Source organism: Macaca mulatta, chromosome 18, assembly GCF_049350105.2.
Source record: "Macaca mulatta isolate MMU2019108-1 chromosome 18, T2T-MMU8v2.0, whole genome shotgun sequence".
Taxonomy (NCBI): domain Eukaryota; kingdom Metazoa; phylum Chordata; class Mammalia; order Primates; family Cercopithecidae; genus Macaca; species Macaca mulatta.
The window spans coordinates 4343117-4361980 of record NC_133423.1 but is presented as its reverse complement, the minus strand read 5'-3'; the positions used below and the strand labels follow the sequence as shown (position 1 = coordinate 4361980).

Below are 18864 nucleotides of genomic sequence, written 5' to 3'. Positions count from 1 at the left end.
AGCTGTGCAAAGCCTCAGTAATGTCACTACCTGCTCTTCCCATAGGTCTCTGCCTTTAGTGCCAACACTGTGCAAAGCACCAGCACCACTGCTACCTTCTCACCCCATAAGCCTCTGCCTTCAGTGCCAATATTGTGCAAACGGCCAGCACCTTCACTACCTGCTCACCAGGCCCATCACCTCACCTTAGCTGAAATAGAGAGCATGCATTCAACTGTGTCCTTGACAGCCCACTCTCCTGTGTCACCTGAGCCCTGTGTGCTGGAGCTCAGTGGAGAGCAGCCCCAGACGGGGTCCAGAGCCTACAGCCCCACTCTCCGGGCCCCAGCACCAATGAAATTCATGGATCTTTCCACAGCCTCTGGCCTCCGAAGGCTACCAGGCCCATGGCCCTCTGTACTGAGGTGGGAAACCAGCCAATGGCCTGAACAACCTCTCTAGGAAGCCTGCTGTGACAGTCCGGGGCCTAAGCAGGACCCCATGCCCAGGATCACTCGATGTTAGCATCACTCTCTACTGGGAACGGGCTTAGCCAGCTTCTGCTCCTGGTCCACAGTAACAACGGTTCAGAAACAAAGGTCCCGGACACAGCAACTCGGAGCCTCAGCTCCAACAGGAGGCGTGCAGGGTCAGAAGAAGGGAAGAAGAAGGGAAGAAGAAGGGAAGAAGAAGGGAAGAAGAAGGGAAGAAGAAGGGAAGAAGGCGACTTCCCCGAATCCTCACTCCATTAAGTCTGACAACACCAGAAGCGACACCCGGCCGCACGTCCTGAGTGGCAACAGCACTGAAATCCACAAGTGCAGCACCCTCCACTGAAGACTCTGTAGGCTCCCGAGATGCTCCCATTAAATACTAACTGTAAGGCCAGCCTCTGCTGTGACTGCTGGTCATCCTGTTTCTGTGAACAGACAGGAAGATCTCTAGAGTCTAGACATCCAGTAACAAGGACTACTGAGCGCTGAGTACTCCTGTGCAAAACTACCCACTCCTGAATACATTTCTCCATGTAGTTCGCTGTCAACTCTGAAGAACAAGATTCATCAAGGTGCAGCTCCAGCCACTGTTCTTAGCGTGAGTCCTGCGGGGCCCTCTAGAAAAAGAAAGTCCGGTCCCCGCCTTCAATGAGATGGCAATTCCAGGACGCCTGACCCAAGGCGGATGCTGGGGACGCAGAGGTTCATTCTGCCTGAAAAGAACATGTCCAGGCTAGAGAGGGGCGCAACGGGGAGGAATGGGGCCAGCCTGAGGCCCAGGTTTGCATTCCACCCTGGGTGCTGCGTCGCGGCTGGATGCTCAGGTCTTGTGGAGGAGACATGGTAGCCTTGAGTCTGGGCATAGCTGTCGAGGCACAGCAAGGTGGAGAGGGGAGAAGACGGTCAGGTGCCAGAGCTGAAATGTATACAGAGCTGGGAGCCTCCTCGGCTCGCAAGGAGGAACACCCAAGGGCTGAGCAGAAGGGTGGGTATCTGTGCTTTAAGCAAACGCCTAGTGAAGTATTGAGAAGGGATGGGCTTAGACGCAGCACATCACAGATACAGGAGGGTGACAACACAACCAACATGGGAGGGTGCAGAATCATCAGTCAGAATGACTGGAATCTCCCGGACAGCTCAGCAGCAAGGCACCCTCTCAGGGTGACACAACACATGCAGGGTGCCGTGTCCCCAGCTCCACAGGGGTGCACACGGCTCCATGGCATCACACCTTTCCTGGCCGGGAAACCCCACCGTGACCACCAGCACCTTTTCTCACAGGTGCACAGACCCCTCAGCAACGCCTGACCCAGCCCAGCACCTGCTGCTCCGGCTGCTGCTGTCCGTTTCTTCCAGCTGGTCAGGAACTGACGGCTCGGAGTGAAATCAGACCTCCCTCTTTACCAGGAGCGATCCTGCCTGATCCGTGAGATGCCCTATCTCGTGGGAACGGGGTGCAAAAAGCAAATTCAGGTGTTTCTGTTCACTGTTGATAGATGAAATCTACAAAGAGGAGCCCTTCCATTTTAAGCCAGAGTAACAAGTTCAAGTCACACCTGGGAGGACCGAGCGCCACTTCTTCACGACACGGCAACAGTGACATTCACCCAACAGGTTCAGGGCTGAAAGTCGTATCCAGCACCACCCCTCCTGCAGACTGGAAAATGCTAAATCTAGCAGGGAAAGGAGAATTGAAGTAAAGAAGTTTAGCATAATAGGCAAAGAAAGAAAAGGCTGAAATCTGTTCCATCCGATAAGAATCTGTAAACGCATCCATTAGCACTGGAGTCCGAGAATATTACGAACTTCTCTTTCAGTGAACATGCACTGAATGTCTATCCTAAGTAACTTCCCACGTGGCAGGAAGGAAACTTGGCCCACCCCACAGGACCTCTGCACAGGGTACCATGGCCGTGGCTAGGGGGCATCCTGGCCTGCGTACAACACGGGTACAGGTACAGATGCAGAATCTGAACCATCCTGGGACTACGCATTCCTGCCCCTCGTGGACACACCAGGAAGGGGACCCTTTCCCAGGCTGGACGCTGGACGCTAACAGGAAGAGTGTGTGTGTAGGATACCCACAGTGCGCCAGGCACAGACAGGAAACGCAGCGAGGACGGCAGCTTCGGTGGGAATCACAGCCCCCCACCCCACCACTGCAAGGCAGGACACTGCAGATTCCCAGGGGCTGAAGAACTTATAATACCACGCTGTGACTTGGTGACTAACGGATAATTAAAATCCACGTGTCTGAGTCCAAGCTTATGTGCCCTCCACCGATGATGTGCGGTCTTTGAGCAGCGCATACATCATTCGGCATAGGACAAAAGCCTGCCCTGAGCCCCGGATTCCTTACTGATAAAACGGGAGGACAGAATGGATACCTCTTAGTTCCCTCCCACCTCAAAAATTCTATGATTCTATCTTGAGTCAAAAAAGAAAGAGAAAATACGTCGAGTGTTTGAATTTTCCTAGCAAACCAAAATGTCTGCCTGATGTTCGTTTCACGGTACCGAGTACGTACATCCCACATGTTATTTCTCAGTGGCGGGAAGAAAACCCCAGAGTATAATCTCTAGAGTCTTAACGCCTTTCACAGTCTAATAAATTCATTCTGGAAGGTCACAAAATGTAGCACTCTGTTCAAGCAAATATCAGCATGCATGCCATGCATAGATTATCAACGCTGAAAGAATCAGAATACAATAAAACGTATTTAGGAGACACTACTCTCCCCATAATTTAATCTTCCTCTGGTAACTCGGGAAGCACACGAGGACACCCAGGGCCATACGAACAATCACCGTCGTGTCCACGCGTGCGGGAGCGCGGATTCGGAGTGGGCTCCGGTTGCTAAGATGCTGACTACATCACAAGGCATTCTGCATGTGACTGTCAACTACATCTGAATATTTCTCTGGAAGAACACTGCTGCATTTTTAGACTAAACAACAATTTATTATCAGGGTTTTCCAACTCATACTTTACTCCCAAAGAAATAAACTCCTCAGAACTCAGTACAGGGTAAAGCCATGGAGGGTGTCTTGGCTCCAGGTAGAGCCCTTAAGGGCCCTCTGCGGGGCACACGGTGCCAGCTCTTCCGAAGCCTGCGATCAACCTGCAGCTTGTGACCTCGGTCTCTGTTCTTCTGAGTTTGTGTCTCACCAGATTCCCACTCTGGTTTTGTTCTCTGGCTCATCTGGTTAAACACCCCAGGGAGCCCTGTGGGGCCTGGCACGGGCCACATGGCAGACAGCAGCACTCACTTTTTGGGGGCACCTGACTTCGGGACGGCCTGTCACCCCTGCACTTCAGAAGCAGTAAAGCAGTCTATGTGTGAACATTTATTAGATATTACGCAAGAGGAGCCCGGGGCTGCGGCGCGATGAAGGAACTGGGCCGAGTCCAGCCGAGTGAACCTGTCAGGATACTAAGGGGAGCTGGCCTGGTGGTTTTTACCTTTACCCATTCTGCAAGCTCCTGTTTAACAGAGGGTCCCAATGCCACCGAGACCCCTCAGAATGAGCACATCCCACACCTCCAGGCCGTGGAGTGGCGTTTGCCATGAAATTGTTCCCAGCCGTGTGTGCTTTCCTTCCCCCAGCTAAACTGGATGCTATTTCCCGCCTACACTTCGAACTTCCCCTGAATGAACGCACTTCACTCGTTTTCCCTCCTCCTTGGTCCACAACCTCTTTCTTTGAATCATTTTGAGCCTCCCACGGGACCCACAATGAAGCATGTGTGAGGACAAGAGCTCTTCCCAACCCAGGACTCGGCTTCAGAGGGAGCCTTGCCCATGGTGCGTCCGAGCCAGGACACCACCAGGCTTCAGAGGGAGCCTTGCCCGCCGTGCGTCCAAGCCAGGACACCGCTGAGTCCCCGAGAGACTCAGCATCGCGACTGGATTCGGCTGCAAAGTCAATGCGCGAAGGCACTGTGAGAGCTCCTCCTGCTCTACCTTGAGGAAACGCTTAGAAGAAGTACCATATAAAGGCTGTCCACGCCCAGCAGGCTTGGCTACACAGGGAAACACCTCTCCCAGCTCACCCCCTCTTTCCATTCTCCCTTCTGCTGGCCAGATTCACCCTCAATCCTATTTCAACGGGTGAACGCATCCTCCAGGCCAGGTGCAATGGCTCACGCCTGGAATCCCAGCACTCTGGGAGGCTGAGGTGGGTGGATCGCTTGAGCCCAGGAGTTCAAGATCACCCTGGACAACATGGCAAAACCCCATGTCTACCAAAAAAAATACGAAAATTATCCAAGTGTGGTGGTCACCGCCTGTAGTCCTAGCTGCTCTGGAGGCTGAGGTGAAAGAATGGCACGAGCCCCGGAGGTGGAGGTTGCAGGGAGCTGAGATTGTGCCACTGCACTCCAGCCTGGGTGACAGAGTGAGACCTGTCTAAAACACACACACACACACACACACACACACACACACACACACACACACACACTCTGTCTCTCACCCTCCCTAAGCTATTCTAATTGCTGTCTGTAGTTCTATTAGAAAGAAGGAAGGATGGTTGTGGAACCTCTGTGCAGCCGCACAACTACAGCCTGGCCTTCCTCACAGCCAGCGCACCAGCACGGACAGCCAGCCAGCCTCCAAGCACGAGCTCGGCAAATACCTTACGGCAAAAGCCTGAGTGTGGCTGGTGACGGTGGAAAGAAGATGGGCTCTAAGGACGGGGCTATTGGGCTGCAGGGCGGCAGTGAGGCAGCCAGCCAGGGGATGGGAACCAGGAGACACTCTGAAGGTAGATCCATTTCCTCCTTTAATTACCTTTCCTTCCCTTGACCATTTTTTTCTTCTTTAAACACTCTTTCCTTGATTCTTCAAATTGCATATAATACCAAGGCAACTGTTCCAACCATTCTTTTTATTCTCTTAAGTTGAGTCATATAATTTGCCATTATGTTGATCAAAAACAGTTGAACACAATCGTCCCTTGTGGGACTTCCCCCAATTCCAGGCCTTCCCCCAATACCGAAATCCAGGATGCTCAAGTCCCTGGTGTAAACACCTGCATGTAACCGAACCGCATCTCTCGTACACTGTAAATCATCTCTAGATTACATATAATAATGCAATGTAAATGTTCTATAAATTCTGCTGTGTTGTTTAGGAAATAATAACAAAAAAAAGGCCTGTATATGTTCAGTACAGAAACAACCATCTATTTTTTTTTAGTATTTTCAGGCTGTGGTTGGTTGAACCCAAAGATGCGGAATCCACGGATACAGAAGACCAACTGTACTTCTAACTTCCCACAACGTCATCTAAAACTTGAGGCTGTCCCATCTATTGAGTCGCAGTGAGTATCTAAAAAGTGAGGGTGGGTTCAACAGGACGGAATATGGATTTTACATGACAGATATTAGCATAACAAGAAATGGTGAAAAACTGAAGTAGTACAATTAGTCTTGAATGGTATGCAGCTAAACGGTGGACTGTGCATTACGAGTACCTCAGAGTATCTGCCGTGGCCTGGGCACCAGGCAGCCCAGTCAGGCACTTCTCAGGATGGCATGAACTCTGAGAGGAAGTCTTCCAGAGACGTGCAGACTCTCTGCGTGCTTCTGTTATTCCTGAATCGCCTAAATGCTTTCTGAGCAGAATTCTATTTCGGCCCATACACTGAAGGTTTATATGTCTCCTTGCAAAGCAATATTCGTTTTTCCTTAGTGATGGTTTCTAAGCTCCCTGAGCTTCCTTGTGTTTGGGAATGTGGGAAATGTTGATTTTTATAAACTCCAATTAGATGCCCTTTCACCCCTCTTTCCTACTAAAAATATTAATTTTTTGTGAAGTCCAAAAGCGGACTTTCTGTTCATGTCACGTCCCTTTCTCAGTGGAAGATTTAAATCTAGTAACATATTCCCAATGACTGGCTTTTTTCAGAATTTTGCACTTCTACTATTTTAAGTCAATAATGAGAGCTGCTGCGACCAAGTCTTATACGGGGATAAAAGTAACGTGAATATCGGAACTTTCCAGAGGAATAGATGGCAACATTCAACTGAGAAAACATGTTCCATAAAAAAAAGGAGAGGAGTTTCTTTCAGTTAATCTAATAATGCAAATTATTTCCAGATCCAGAAACAGCATTCAAATCAATTCCTAGATGTCAAAGAAAATGTTCGGGTAAAATTATGGCACAACTGGGTTTTACTGGAATGGTCGCATAGACCTGAATTCTAATTTCAATTCTGCTCCCACAGGCAGGCTGGCCGCTGCTTATGAGAACTACCGTTATCTTTCGTTCCTCAATTTCTACATAGCTGCTCTACCTAACAGTGCTAACCTATCATCCCATCAGAGTTCTGAGAATTTAAAATAACCTAATGCTCAAAGAACTAAGTCATCTTTTTAGTAACAGGAAAGGCAGACATTTTCCAAAGTTGCGTGTATTTTTTCAGAAAAAGAAAGGAACGCCGCAGATTTAAACGTTAAGATTCAGAATACCCAGTTTCTTTTCCAGGCTAGCCCTGTGAAAGACCTGGGCCAAATCCCACAAATCGCAGTGTCTTGAGAGTAGTTAAATCGATGGAACATGGTCTCTCTCCTTAAGGAATACCCACGAATTAGTAATTTGTTGCTACACTAGACTGTTAAAGGGGCTGTTGTAAGTGAAAAATTTGTGTTTTTAGGTAGAAAGATACTGTCCTTTGGGATTACGGAAAGTGACCCACATACACCTAACAAGGCTCTTGCATGTTTTATGCCTCTGTCGCACCATAAATTTCTGTCCTCTCTCAATAAGCTGAAATATCCTATTTATTCTATCACCAACTGTTCGTTACATTCAACTATGATATATGTCTTGTTACAGAATCAGCTGAGATCTATATTAACTTTCTCAAAAAGTTACATATAGAGAAAAATATACATAATGTCTTTAAGACATAAATAGCAGGCTCTAGGGCCAGGCACGGTGGCTCACACCTGTAATCCCAGCACTCTGGGAGGCCGAGGCGGGTGGATCACGAGGTCAGGAGATTGAGACCATCCTGGCTAACACGGTGAAACCCTGTCTTTACTAAAAAATACAAAAAATTAGCCGGGCAGGGCGGCAGGCGCCTGTAGTCTCAGCTACTTGGGAGGCTGAGGCAGGAGAATGGCGTGAACCCAGGAGGTGGAGTTTGTAGTGAGCCGAGATCGCACCACTGCACTCCAGCCTGGGGGACAGAGCAAGACTCAGTCTCAAAAAAAAAAAAAAAAAAAAAAAAAAATTAAGTCTCTAAAATTTAATGAGCCTGAAAAGAAAAAAGAGTATCTTCCAATTTATGATGGAAATCATTTGATCTTTCCAACTTCTTTATTTCTAAAAGCACTACTGGATTAGCTTTTTATGAATCATGTGACCACCATCATAATCAATGGGGTGAGTGAGGCCCAAGAGCTTTTCCAAATATTAAGAATATTTCTCTTCAAAGTGGAAAAAAATAAAAAAACCCATAGTACTAGCCCAATATTTTATCCAGCATGTGCTCCAAAAAGTGCCGGAACATAACCAGTAAAATCTATATTTATAAAAATAAAAAAAGAATACCAAGAATTAAACTTAAAAGACGTCAACCAAGTGTCATGAGGGGGTCAACCCGGTTTCACATGACAAATTATTCAAAGAATCCAAACATGTTCACTGAATGGTCACTGCATTTTCAGAGAAGGCCATGTTCTCCTGTTTCTCCCACGGGGACCAATGACTAAGAAATGAAAAGTTCAAATTCGCATTACTGAAGACTCATTTACCTATGTAGACACTCACAACCTGGGCATGGATTCAGCACAGGTTTTGCCACAGGAGAAAAGACTTGCCTTCTACATATTTGTTGACTCAATATGCATTTCAGTGTAACAGACCCTCATATAACACACTGCATAAGACTGTAATAAACTCTGTCCAGGTTTGGCCAAATCTCTAACAAGGAAAAATGACACTGTCTTTTGTTTTGTTGTGAAATAATACAGCATAGCAGTCATCTTCTTCACCACAGAATATAAAGAGCCCTGCCGCGGGCTTTGATTTCTAATACTCTTGAAAGTCCAGGTAAAAAGCAACAGTCAGGAACAGCGTTGCAGAGAAGGGAAAAACATCTTTGGCTTTGTGGAGAAACATGCAAGTTCTATCACTGAAACATCACTTTCCACTTAAAACAATTACGCAAAGCAAAAAATAATAAAGAAAATATCAAAATGTTTAAAATTTATAGAAAGTAGGAGAATTATGAAAACAAAGTTAGCCAAGCATCTTTAAATATTTACATGGCTGCTATGTGGAAAGTAATCTGTTCCAATTAACTGTCTCTAAACCCACAGGGTTACTTGAATCCAAGGAGATTAATTATAACTGCACACCAATTTGAAGACAGTCTTCTACCCAGCTAGAGTAGAGGAAATTGAGAGAGAGAGAGAGGGAGAGAGTGTGTGTGTGCGCGCGCGCGCGCATCGTATGGTGAGAACTGGGTCTGAGGCAGAAAAGGGAGGGGAGGGAATTTGTCTCAGAAGGGATCCATGATGGTGTTCTTTGCTCAGAAATTAGGATTACAGATGCTCAGGTGAGACCATCAACCCTAGAGGTCAAAGGTGTGTGTATGCAAACACTGAAAGGGGCTGCAAGGGGCCCTGATGGGTGTCTGTATCTGCACTCAGCAGTGCGAGCTCCAGGTCCATACTGGGGATAGATTCCTGGGTGTGGAGTCACCTGGGCACAGGGACCCTGGGCAAGGGCACAAGGCCGCCTGGGCGTGGAGTCCTGAGGCCCAGTGTCACCTGAGCACAGGTCTAGCTGGGTAACGGGCTAATGAGCGAGGCTACCTGATTATACGTTTACCTGGGAGCAGGAACCCCCTGAGCCTGGGATCCCAGGACCTGGGCCACCTGGGTACACTTGCTCACCTGGTACAGGTTCGGGGGCGCCCTCCTCACCGCTGTCTTCGGCAGCCTCGTCCGCCAGGCCAGAGCCTGGGGAGTCGGCAGCGGCACAGGCGGAGCCGGGGCTGCTGGGCTGGGAAGCCGAGTCACCCTCACTGAGTGATCCGCAGCGGGCCCGCGCCGCCCGGTCCCCGTCACTGTCCCTGTCGCGGCGCGCACGGCGATGCACGCGCGAGTGCAGCACCATCTGATGATAGGTGCGGAAGATCTTGCCGCACTCGAAGCACTCGGAGGACTTGCCCTGGCCAGTGGTGGCTGCGGCCCTGCGGTTGGGGCGCGCGGCCGAGCGTGGATCGAGGTGGCCAGCGGGCGCTGGATCCCCAGGCCCAGTCGCGCGCTTACGCGGGGGCCCCTGCGCGGCCGGTGCGTCCTGCTCGCGCTTGCGCTTCTCCTGGCTCACCAAGACGTACTCGCGCCTGTCCTTGTCGAAGGCCACGTCCCCGGCCAACGCCTCGTCCCAGGCCCCATACTTGAGGTACTCGGCTGGCTCGGCCACCTTGCCCCGCGTGGCCAGCTGCCAGGCCTGGTAGCTGTTGACCGGGTCCAGCTCGGCCACCCGCCGTCCGGCCTGTGCGCCTGGGCACGCGTCGCCGGCCGCAGACGGCCTCAGGTTCAGGCACTGGAGGAAGAACTGCTTGGTGTCCGGGGGCCCCTCCGCCCCCTCCTCGGCCGGGGCGCGCGTGCGGCTGGCCTCGACCCGGCGGTGGATGGCGTTGTGGGCGTTCAAGCTGTCCAGGTTTGTAAACAGGTTCCCGCACTTGGCGCAGACCTCGTAGAGGCTCAGGCCGGCGACGATCACCTCCTCCTGGACCACGTTGTTGATGGTGGCGATGGGGTCCAGCTCACTCTTGGGCCTGTTCCTGCTGCCTGTCTTGGGGCCGTGCGCCTTCATGTGGTTCTTGAGGAACCAGGGCTCCTTGAACCTACGGCCGCAGATGTGGCAGCCGTGGTCAAAGGAGCCCCGGTGCTTCTTCATGTGCGCCTTCAGGAACCAGGTCTGGCTGAAGGCCTGGCCGCACACCTCGCACGGGAACTCCCCGGGGCTCAGCTCGGGCTTGCCGTTCTCCACGCAGGCCCCGCCGCCGCCGGGCCCCTGCGCGGTGATGTGGTCCCTCTCGATGTGGCTCAGCAGCGACTCCTCCCGCAGCGTCGCGTAGCTGCACAGCCTGCACTTGAACGGCTTGTGCGCTTGGTGCACGTGCAGCTCCAGGTCCTTCTTACGCTCGAACTGGCTCTTGCAGAAGGAACACTGGGCTGCGGCCTTCGCCTCCCCGGGGGCGCATGCGGACCCCTCCGCCCCCTTCTTGCTGCTCCGCAGCAGGACCCTGCCGCTGTCGGCATGCGAGGCCCCGTTCAGAACCCTGGCGCCGTCGGCCTGTGAGGCCCCGTTCAGCAGCCGGTTGCAGGCCGAGGCACTCTTGGTGGGGCTGGCGCAGGCATCCAGGCCCTCGGAGGCGCGCATCTCGCCCAGCGGCGCCTCACCCGCCTCTGGCTCGTGTCCCTGAATCAGAGTCCCCGTGCGGTGGCTCCGGATGTGAATCTTCAGGTTGCCCTTCTGGGAAGCCCGGTGGTCGCAGTAGGGACACTTGTAGGGCTTCTCGCCCGTGTGCTTGCGCATGTGCTGCGAAAGCGAGCTCTGGAAGGGGAAGCTCTTGCCGCAGATGCAGCAAGTGTGGCACGTAGCCTTGTCCCCATCCACCTCGTGGCCCCGGCCGGCCCTGGTGGGGCTGGGGCCTCGCCTCAGCTCCATCTCGGCCTCTCTGTTGCGATCCATCCGAAGGACGGGCGCGGCCGGTGGTGGTGGCACAGCTTTCTCTCGCGCGGGCTGCAGGGACCGTCCTATCTCTCCATGGTCAGAAGAGCCAAAAGACGGGCCAGCTCCCAGGAGGTGCACCTTCTACATCGGGGGCGCAGCAGCTGGCAGCCAGCACCTAAAACAGAGACGGAACATCATCAGCAAAGCTCCTGGCGAAGAGGGCACCGGCATGGCTGCGGGAACCCCCACACGCTCCCCAAAACATACCCATCCAACGCACACTAAGAAAAGGGGCACCAACACCACTTCAAACAGAGGCAAGAGTAGCCGCTTTCTTTATTAAAAATCAGCATGTTAATTATCAATAATGAATTGTGTTAAATCATTAACATAAATAATTGTTAATGATTGTGCACCAAAATAATTATCTATTCCCAACAAGGCATCGAATCTTTAAGGAGAGACTGTAGTACCAGAGTGTGTAGGAGTGTGAGGAATACAAGCTACTCTGCAAGACCATGTGGGAATCAGGGACAGAGGGAAGCAAGGTTTGGGAAAAGCCCAGTTCCTGGGCTGATGGAAGGTGAGCTGCACAGGTGGTGACAACAGTTGATGGCACTTCACAAACAGTCACATGCCACTTAGCCAATGGGATACGAGCTGAGAAATGCATTGTTAGGCGATTTCGTCCCTGTGCAGACATACTACCGTGGACACATACACCCCCAGATGGCACAGCCCACAACACACCTAGGCTATATGGTGAAGCCCATTGTTCCTAGGCTACAAACCCATACAGCGAGCTACTCTACTGAAGGCTGTAGGTAAGTGTAACACAATGGCAAATTACAGCACTGTAATGCAATGGCACCACTGTAGTATATTTGGTCCAACACTGGCACATCCCTATGAAGTGTGTGCCTGTATATAATTGTGTGTAGACGTTAAAGAAACGAGTCTTTTGCTAAGAGCACAGACGACTTCATAAAGGAAAAACAACACGGTGTGGAAAGGACGCCCTGAGCTCCCGAAGTGCCAGCTCCAGGACCCTGCGACTGAAGCCGTCCTGCCTGACTCTACTTCTGTGTGCGCTTGACCACGAGACTAGTTACACATCAGCCCCTGCTGGCCGTGGTGCCTGCCGCCCCTTAGACAAAGCCCGTTCTCTGGCCTGGCTCATAATCGCCTTTCCTTCTGGGCTTTGTGCTTTCTCCCCTGGTCCCCTGCCCACTCTCCCCAAAAAGGAACCTCAGGCTTTGGCACAGGACTGAGTGCTGATCCCCAGATGGGCTGAAGAGCCCCATCCCCAACCTCCTGAGACCATGCGGCCTCTCGTCTCTGCCCCCCACTATGCCACAGGTCAAATTCTCACAGCATCCTCCTAGTAAGGGTGGGTCTGCTCCCAGAGATTGTGCCCAAGCCTGAAAACAGCATCAACCACTCTGCATGCCCACTGCCACCTGCATGCCCATCCCACCCACCAGAGTGTGAGGAGGGCAGAGGCCCGCTCCCTCCAGGCACACAGGCAAAGGGCAGCCTGCCAGAGTGTACCTGTGTCCAGCACAGAACGGGCCCCCACCAAGGACGGGGGATGCATGAATCAAAATGCTTGTATCCAACCAAAGAGGCCTAAATGGTGCAAGGAGAAAAGCAACTCTTCAGTAAAAACAGGAATCCCACCTGACACAGGGTAAGGGAAAGAAGCAGAATGATGAGCCAGTTAGGAAGGATATGAGAGATGCCGAGTCTCCCAGATCAGTGCTTGAGTGTGTTCGAGACGGAGGGGCTGCACAGACAGCTCCCCAGGGACAGGCTCTGCTCATCCGCTCATCTCTGTACAGAATAAATCCATTTCCTGCTTCCAAGGGCCCAGAGAGGGTCTCCCTTCCGGGGCCAGCTCCAGACCTGCACAGTGAGGCACCCAGACGGGCGATGTTCTGAAAACCCAAGTGACTTCACACAGAAAGGAAGCGTGTTTTTATAAACCTACAATCTCACACACACTAAGAACTCCGACTTAAACATCTATAAAACCCAAAGCAGCTCCGAATTTCTGGCTGAGAAACACACAACACATCCACACACAGCTTCTGTGCAAAGATGACAGGGTCTCCCTGGAAAAGACCTGGGGTGGCAGGTCCCTGTTTGCTCTGAGTTTTGCAGCCTGGAAGGTTTTCACAGAAGCAGATGGGACGCAGAAAAGAACACTGATCATAGACCTGAGGGGGTGAAGGGGCGTGAGCTAAAAAATCAGTGTCGGGTGTCAAGCGTGTCCCGTGTCCCCAAACCTCCCCCACGGGAGGTCTGGGATTCTGAGCATTTTGTATTAATACTTCAACTCCCGAGGGCCCAGACAACAGCAAGACAGCAGCCTCCTGAAAAGACCCCATGCTGTACCCTCTCGCAGGCAGATACAGCGCCAGGTAGAAACCTTACCAAGAATTACAGGCTTCACAATGTCTTTCTAGAAAGCCCCCTGCTGATAAGCTTTGGAGGCACCTAAGGAAACAGGCGCAGCCTCAGCAGCAAATGAAAAGCAGCAACACAGAGGTTCTGCTCCTTCCTCCAGGGACGCACCCAGCACAGCCAAGCAACAGAGCGGGCACGAGAGAGATGCCCGCCCGGAGGAGCCAAAACCCACTTGCTCCAACAAAAAACAAAAATTAGCCAGTCATGGTGGTGCACACCTGTAGTCCCACCTACTCGGGAGGCTGAGGCAGGAACGTCACTTAAACCCGGGAAGCGGAGGTTGCAGTGAGCTGAGATCACGCCACTGTACTCCAGCCTGGGTGACAGAGCAAGACCCCATCTCAAAAACAAACCAAAAAAAAAAATTAAAATTTCCCCCAAAACTGGAGAAATAAATAAGCTTACCAAGAAGATTTCTTAATGACCTTTCACTCCAAGCTAATTTAAATGATTTTGGTCTTGGCACACATTGTGGATGGCTGTGTAACGATTTATGATGATTTTACAAGGCAAGTGATCCACAGGAAGCCTCATCTTTCCCCAGGCCCCAGTTCACTCCCCCACAAAAATGCTGAACCTGATATTCAAAGTATGAATGAAGCACACTGTTTATATCTAACTTAGTGACTGGATGTGGTATAAAAACCCTACAGTGTGAACAATCATAGAAAATACGTTTACAGGGAGGAAAAAAAAAACAACTAAAATCCTGGAAATTGGTGGCTCTGAAATAATTTTACAGAATCCCCTAGACCTCCAACGTTTATCTATAAAGGACGTTAAATGTCAAGACAGTTCTCTAGTTCAAGAGAATTAAACTGCCAGAAGCCAGCTACGAAGACAGGATTCGCCGAGGAGGAGCCCAGGCCTGGTCAGGGCCGTAAGAAGGAGGCCTCAAGTGCAGCATGAAGCAAAATGAGATTTGTTCGGTGCAAAGACTCACACCAATCACCAAAACTCTGCGCTCTATGGCTATCGGCTCCTGCCTTCTTTCAGAGCAGCAGCTCCTGTGGGGTCTGCGCCCAGAGAAGCAGCCTCCGTGCCAGACAGCTGTGTGCCAGCAGCTGTGCACCCGTCAGCGTGCAGGTCACAGGGTCACGGCCAACACAGGGTATTCAGTACAAAGTGCACACGTGCAGTTGGGAACCCTGGTCCCAGCCCTCATGCTCCCAGTCACCAGCCACATGCCTTTCTAGGCATGTCCTTCACACCCTCAACCCGTCCCCTCCTATGTCAGGCACAGAGAAACAAGAAGCAACAGCCATGTGTCACTGAAGTCCCTTGCAAATGCCTCCTTCTATAAAATCCAGTGACCACCTCAGAGCCCACAACATCCAGACCCCAGGGACATCCAGGCAAACACACACCTGGCACTTAGGCTCCTCTTCTCATCCTAGGCAGCAGCTTGCCCTGCTGGGGCCTTCCAGGAGTGCTGGGGAAACACAGACACTCTCGCTCATGGATCACCAGAGCCCCCAAACACAGCCCCCTCTAGCCCAGCTCAGCAGCACCACCCCAGCATCCTGGACCATGACCACAGCTGAGCAGAAGATGGCACAGTATCAAGCAGCATGGCCCTTGTACATCTGAAAGGGCCTTGTGCCAGCATCGGACCCATCCCATCCTTGCACAGCCTTGAGTCCCCAGTACCCCAACCCTAGCTGGAGCCTGAACCCTGGCCCTCAGGCACCCGGCGACTAGAGAATGCAGTCTCCATTTCCTTCAACTCACTTAAACGCTTTCCCCAAAACTTGCAGAGCCCTGCAATTTACAGGCAGACGTTCAAGGAGGAGCATCAACAACGATGCCCTGTGATCAACAAAGCAAGCTCTTCTTTCTCTCCGATCTCCTGCTCACTACTTCTCCGCCTGTCCCATCTTTCAAAAATAAGCCCTGCTATAAATCCCTGTGAGAACTGCACAGGATGTGTTTTTAGAGGACTTAAGAACATTTTGAAGGGAAAGATACATAAATGTAGAAATGGAAAAAGTGCTGAAAAGTAACCAAGTTAATCCCAAACCGCCATTATCTTAAGGAAACATGAGCAAAGCTGCCTCTGCCCAGGGGTCCATTAAGTGATCCCCTCCTGATGTCCATGGTTGACTAGCAGAGTTTCTCAAACTTTAAAGAAATAGTCAAAAATTAATTCCCTGCAACTAACTCTCCTAAGGGGTTACTCAGTGGCCAAATCGAAAGATCTTTGTAATCATTCTTTTTAGCTGCAGGCAAAAATTGCTATTTAAGACAAGGGCATCCCTTCCAAAAAAAGAACAAGAATGCTGTCCTCAGAGCTTCCAACTTCAAAACACGCCATGGGCGGCCGCCCCAATTAGGAGGATTATCAGGACGTCAGCCGCCCTGCTGGCACGATGGGATGTGCTTTAAATCCCGCCAACCCCTGTAAGCCAGGAGGGCTTCGACGGGATGCCTTCTCCACCTTTATCCTGGTCCCTAGTGGGGCGTGCCTCACATAGGAGCAGCGCCGTGTGATAAACTGTTACCCACCTCAGTTCCAGCCACAGACATTTCCATCCTGGGCTGCCCTATTCCACTTTCTCAAACGCACGCCAAATCCAAGTTGTTGTTCCAACTCTCCCTGTAACACATGGGCCTGGAGATAACCAGCCTTATAAAACTTGTGCACGCAAACCTGCCACCCAAACTACAGTGAATACGGCAAAGTTCTGCAACAGCACAGATGTTCGGAGCCAAGCTGGAGGGTACAGCATGTGTCCAGCTGACATGCAATATGGCACCCACGCACACCGGACGGCAGGGACCCATCTGAACACACGGTGTGCCTGTGTGTTGAATCACAGTTTTGATGTTAGGGTAAGACGTATTACAAACTTTTTCCAAGGCTGGAATTGGGAACTTGCCAGACAAAACTGTAATTTAATTGTTTAGGCATAAATATGATTTGCTGATCAGGGTTTTAAAGCAGACTTCCAATGGATCTCTTGCTGTGTGTGTGTGTGTGTGTGTGTGTGTGTGTGTGAGAGTATTTATTTACCCAGAGGTGTAATGAACAGTTTGAGGCTTTTTTAAATGCCTTATACAATTTTTGAAATAAAAAAATTATTTCATTTTGAAAAACTTAGGTAACAATCACATTTATTAAAAAATAGGAAGAAGTAAAATGTTTGAAAGAACTGTTTACTCATAACATAAAAATACATTGTAACGGAGAAAGGGAGAGGCTAAAGAAAGGACAAAATATAAAAGTAGAAAATAAAATACGTAGCTACACTTTAAAACTAATCATGTAAACATCTAAAAACATCTAAAGACATATATTAAGGCTGCTGCCATACCGCTGGATTTTTTTTTTTCTTTTCGTTGTCTTTCTTTTTTTGCCTATATCATACAATTGAAATTAAGTGACTTTCTCCAGATTACTTATATTTGCTAAATTTGGGATAAATTTACTCTGTGGGCCAATATTTCAACTAATCAATCCCTTCTGTAAGTGAGGAAGAACTGCCTTTTTGACCTAATACAGAGCAGAAAAGTCACTTCCTGACACACACCCTGGTAAGCTGCTGAGACACTTCCCGGTGTGAAGAAATGTGTACCCAGGTTAACCCCACTGACGCTACAGAAACTTCTTTAGAAACAAGCACTGCAAAGCCTTGGTCCAACACACTCAGCCAGAAGGAAAGCCATGTTCACAAAGCCAGGGGTATGTACAGCACAAACGTAGCAGAAGAACTCTGTCCACATCCCCGAGGAACTTCAGGTGACGGCAGGTTCCTTATTAGAGGTGTTCCAGTCCTAGGGCAGTGCGGTCAGGCGCTAACGAGGGGATCTCCGCACAAGCACTTCCTGAGCACCTAGCAAAGTGCTAGGTCTCGTATCAAGAGCCAGAGATCTAAGATGACTCAGAAAAAGCACCCGGCTTCGAGGAACTCAAAGTCAGACAGGGAAGCATACCATTATCAAAGCATGCTGGCAGCGTACCAGTAAGACAAGGAGAAGTTTCCAGAAGGCCAGGAGGGAAGCAATTCACTGTATTTGCAACGACTGGCCAGGTCTTCCCCAGGGAGCCTGAGGCTCACCTGGGAACCACACTGGTGTGGCTTGAATTCTAAGTACTTTTCATGACCCAAGCACAAAACACCAGGTCCTCCCTGGCTCCTCCCTCCCCATCTCAGCAGTGCCCAGTAATAACCCCGCGTCCTGTTGGATGCACCTCCCAACTCACTCTTGAATCCATGTGCCCAACTCAAGCCAAAGCCATCATTCCACAGCACAGACAGGGCCTGTCTCCAGGAGACTCCCAGCCCTTCGGAGGCTCCCTAAGACTGCAAGATGAAGCCAAACTCCTCACCTTGGCTTCTCAAGGTCTGAACCCCACAGCTGCCCTGGACCCCCACATCTAGAGCCCGGAGCCCTACTCCGGCCCAGCAGCCTCCCAGTAACCATGCTCATGATGCTCCCCTCTGGTCCTCACGCCTGCGTCCCTGCCCCACCTGTGATGGGGCTGACCAACCATCACCCAGGTACAGTACAGCCTCTTCCTGATCTCCTTCAGCCAATGGTAAGAGTCTGGTGACCCAACAGGTCGTGAGGGGCAGCCAGAATACCTGGGATTAAAACCCAGTTCTGCCACTACCTGAGGTCAGCTGTGTGACCCTGAGCAAGTGTCTCAGCCTCTCTGTTCCTCAGTCCACTTCTTCATCTTTAAAATGTAAATGACAGCAATATCTATTTTATCATACTCCAGTACAATTTAAATTAATGCAAGCAAGCCACAATGTTTACTACACTATAAATCTTCAATACATCTTAGACAGCATTAGTAATTGTTCAGTAAGTGAATGAAATATCAGTGCAAAGGTACCTGGTCACTGGCAATGACAATACATGGTTTAATAAATGCAAAAGGACAAAATAGCAGCTAGAAAGCTGGATTCCAAATAGCTAAATAGGAACACCTCTTATTCACTGGGCTCTTACAGTTCATACTATAACAGGTTATTTAACACAATTAAAAACTCTGACCAACAGCTATAACCATCTACAACAAGCACATTCAAACACACTGAAGCTCCAGAACTCTTTGTAGAAATTAAACCTCAATATGGACTGGGTATTAGAGGATATTTGAGAACTACTGTTACTTGTGTGAAGCTGGTAATATAGGAGAATGGTTTTATTCTTTGGAGATGTGTAATGAAATATTCAGAGTTGGTTTACAAAAGAGAAAGAGAGAGATG

The 18864-nt window shown here is 50.2% G+C and overlaps 1 protein-coding gene across 10 annotated transcripts in view; it reads right to left on the bottom strand.

Annotated features, from left to right (window-relative positions):
• Positions 1-18864, bottom strand: part of ZNF516 (zinc finger protein 516) — a 138823-nt gene that overhangs the window by 75137 nt on the left and 44822 nt on the right. For all 10 annotated transcript variants that reach the window (XM_077975134.1, XM_077975141.1, XM_077975135.1 and 7 more), the window contains one exon: positions 9385-11351. In XM_077975134.1, coding sequence (XP_077831260.1) covers positions 9385-11194 — 1810 coding nt within the window. In that variant the 5' untranslated portion in view covers positions 11195-11351. The remainder of the gene's footprint in view (positions 1-9384; positions 11352-18864) is intronic.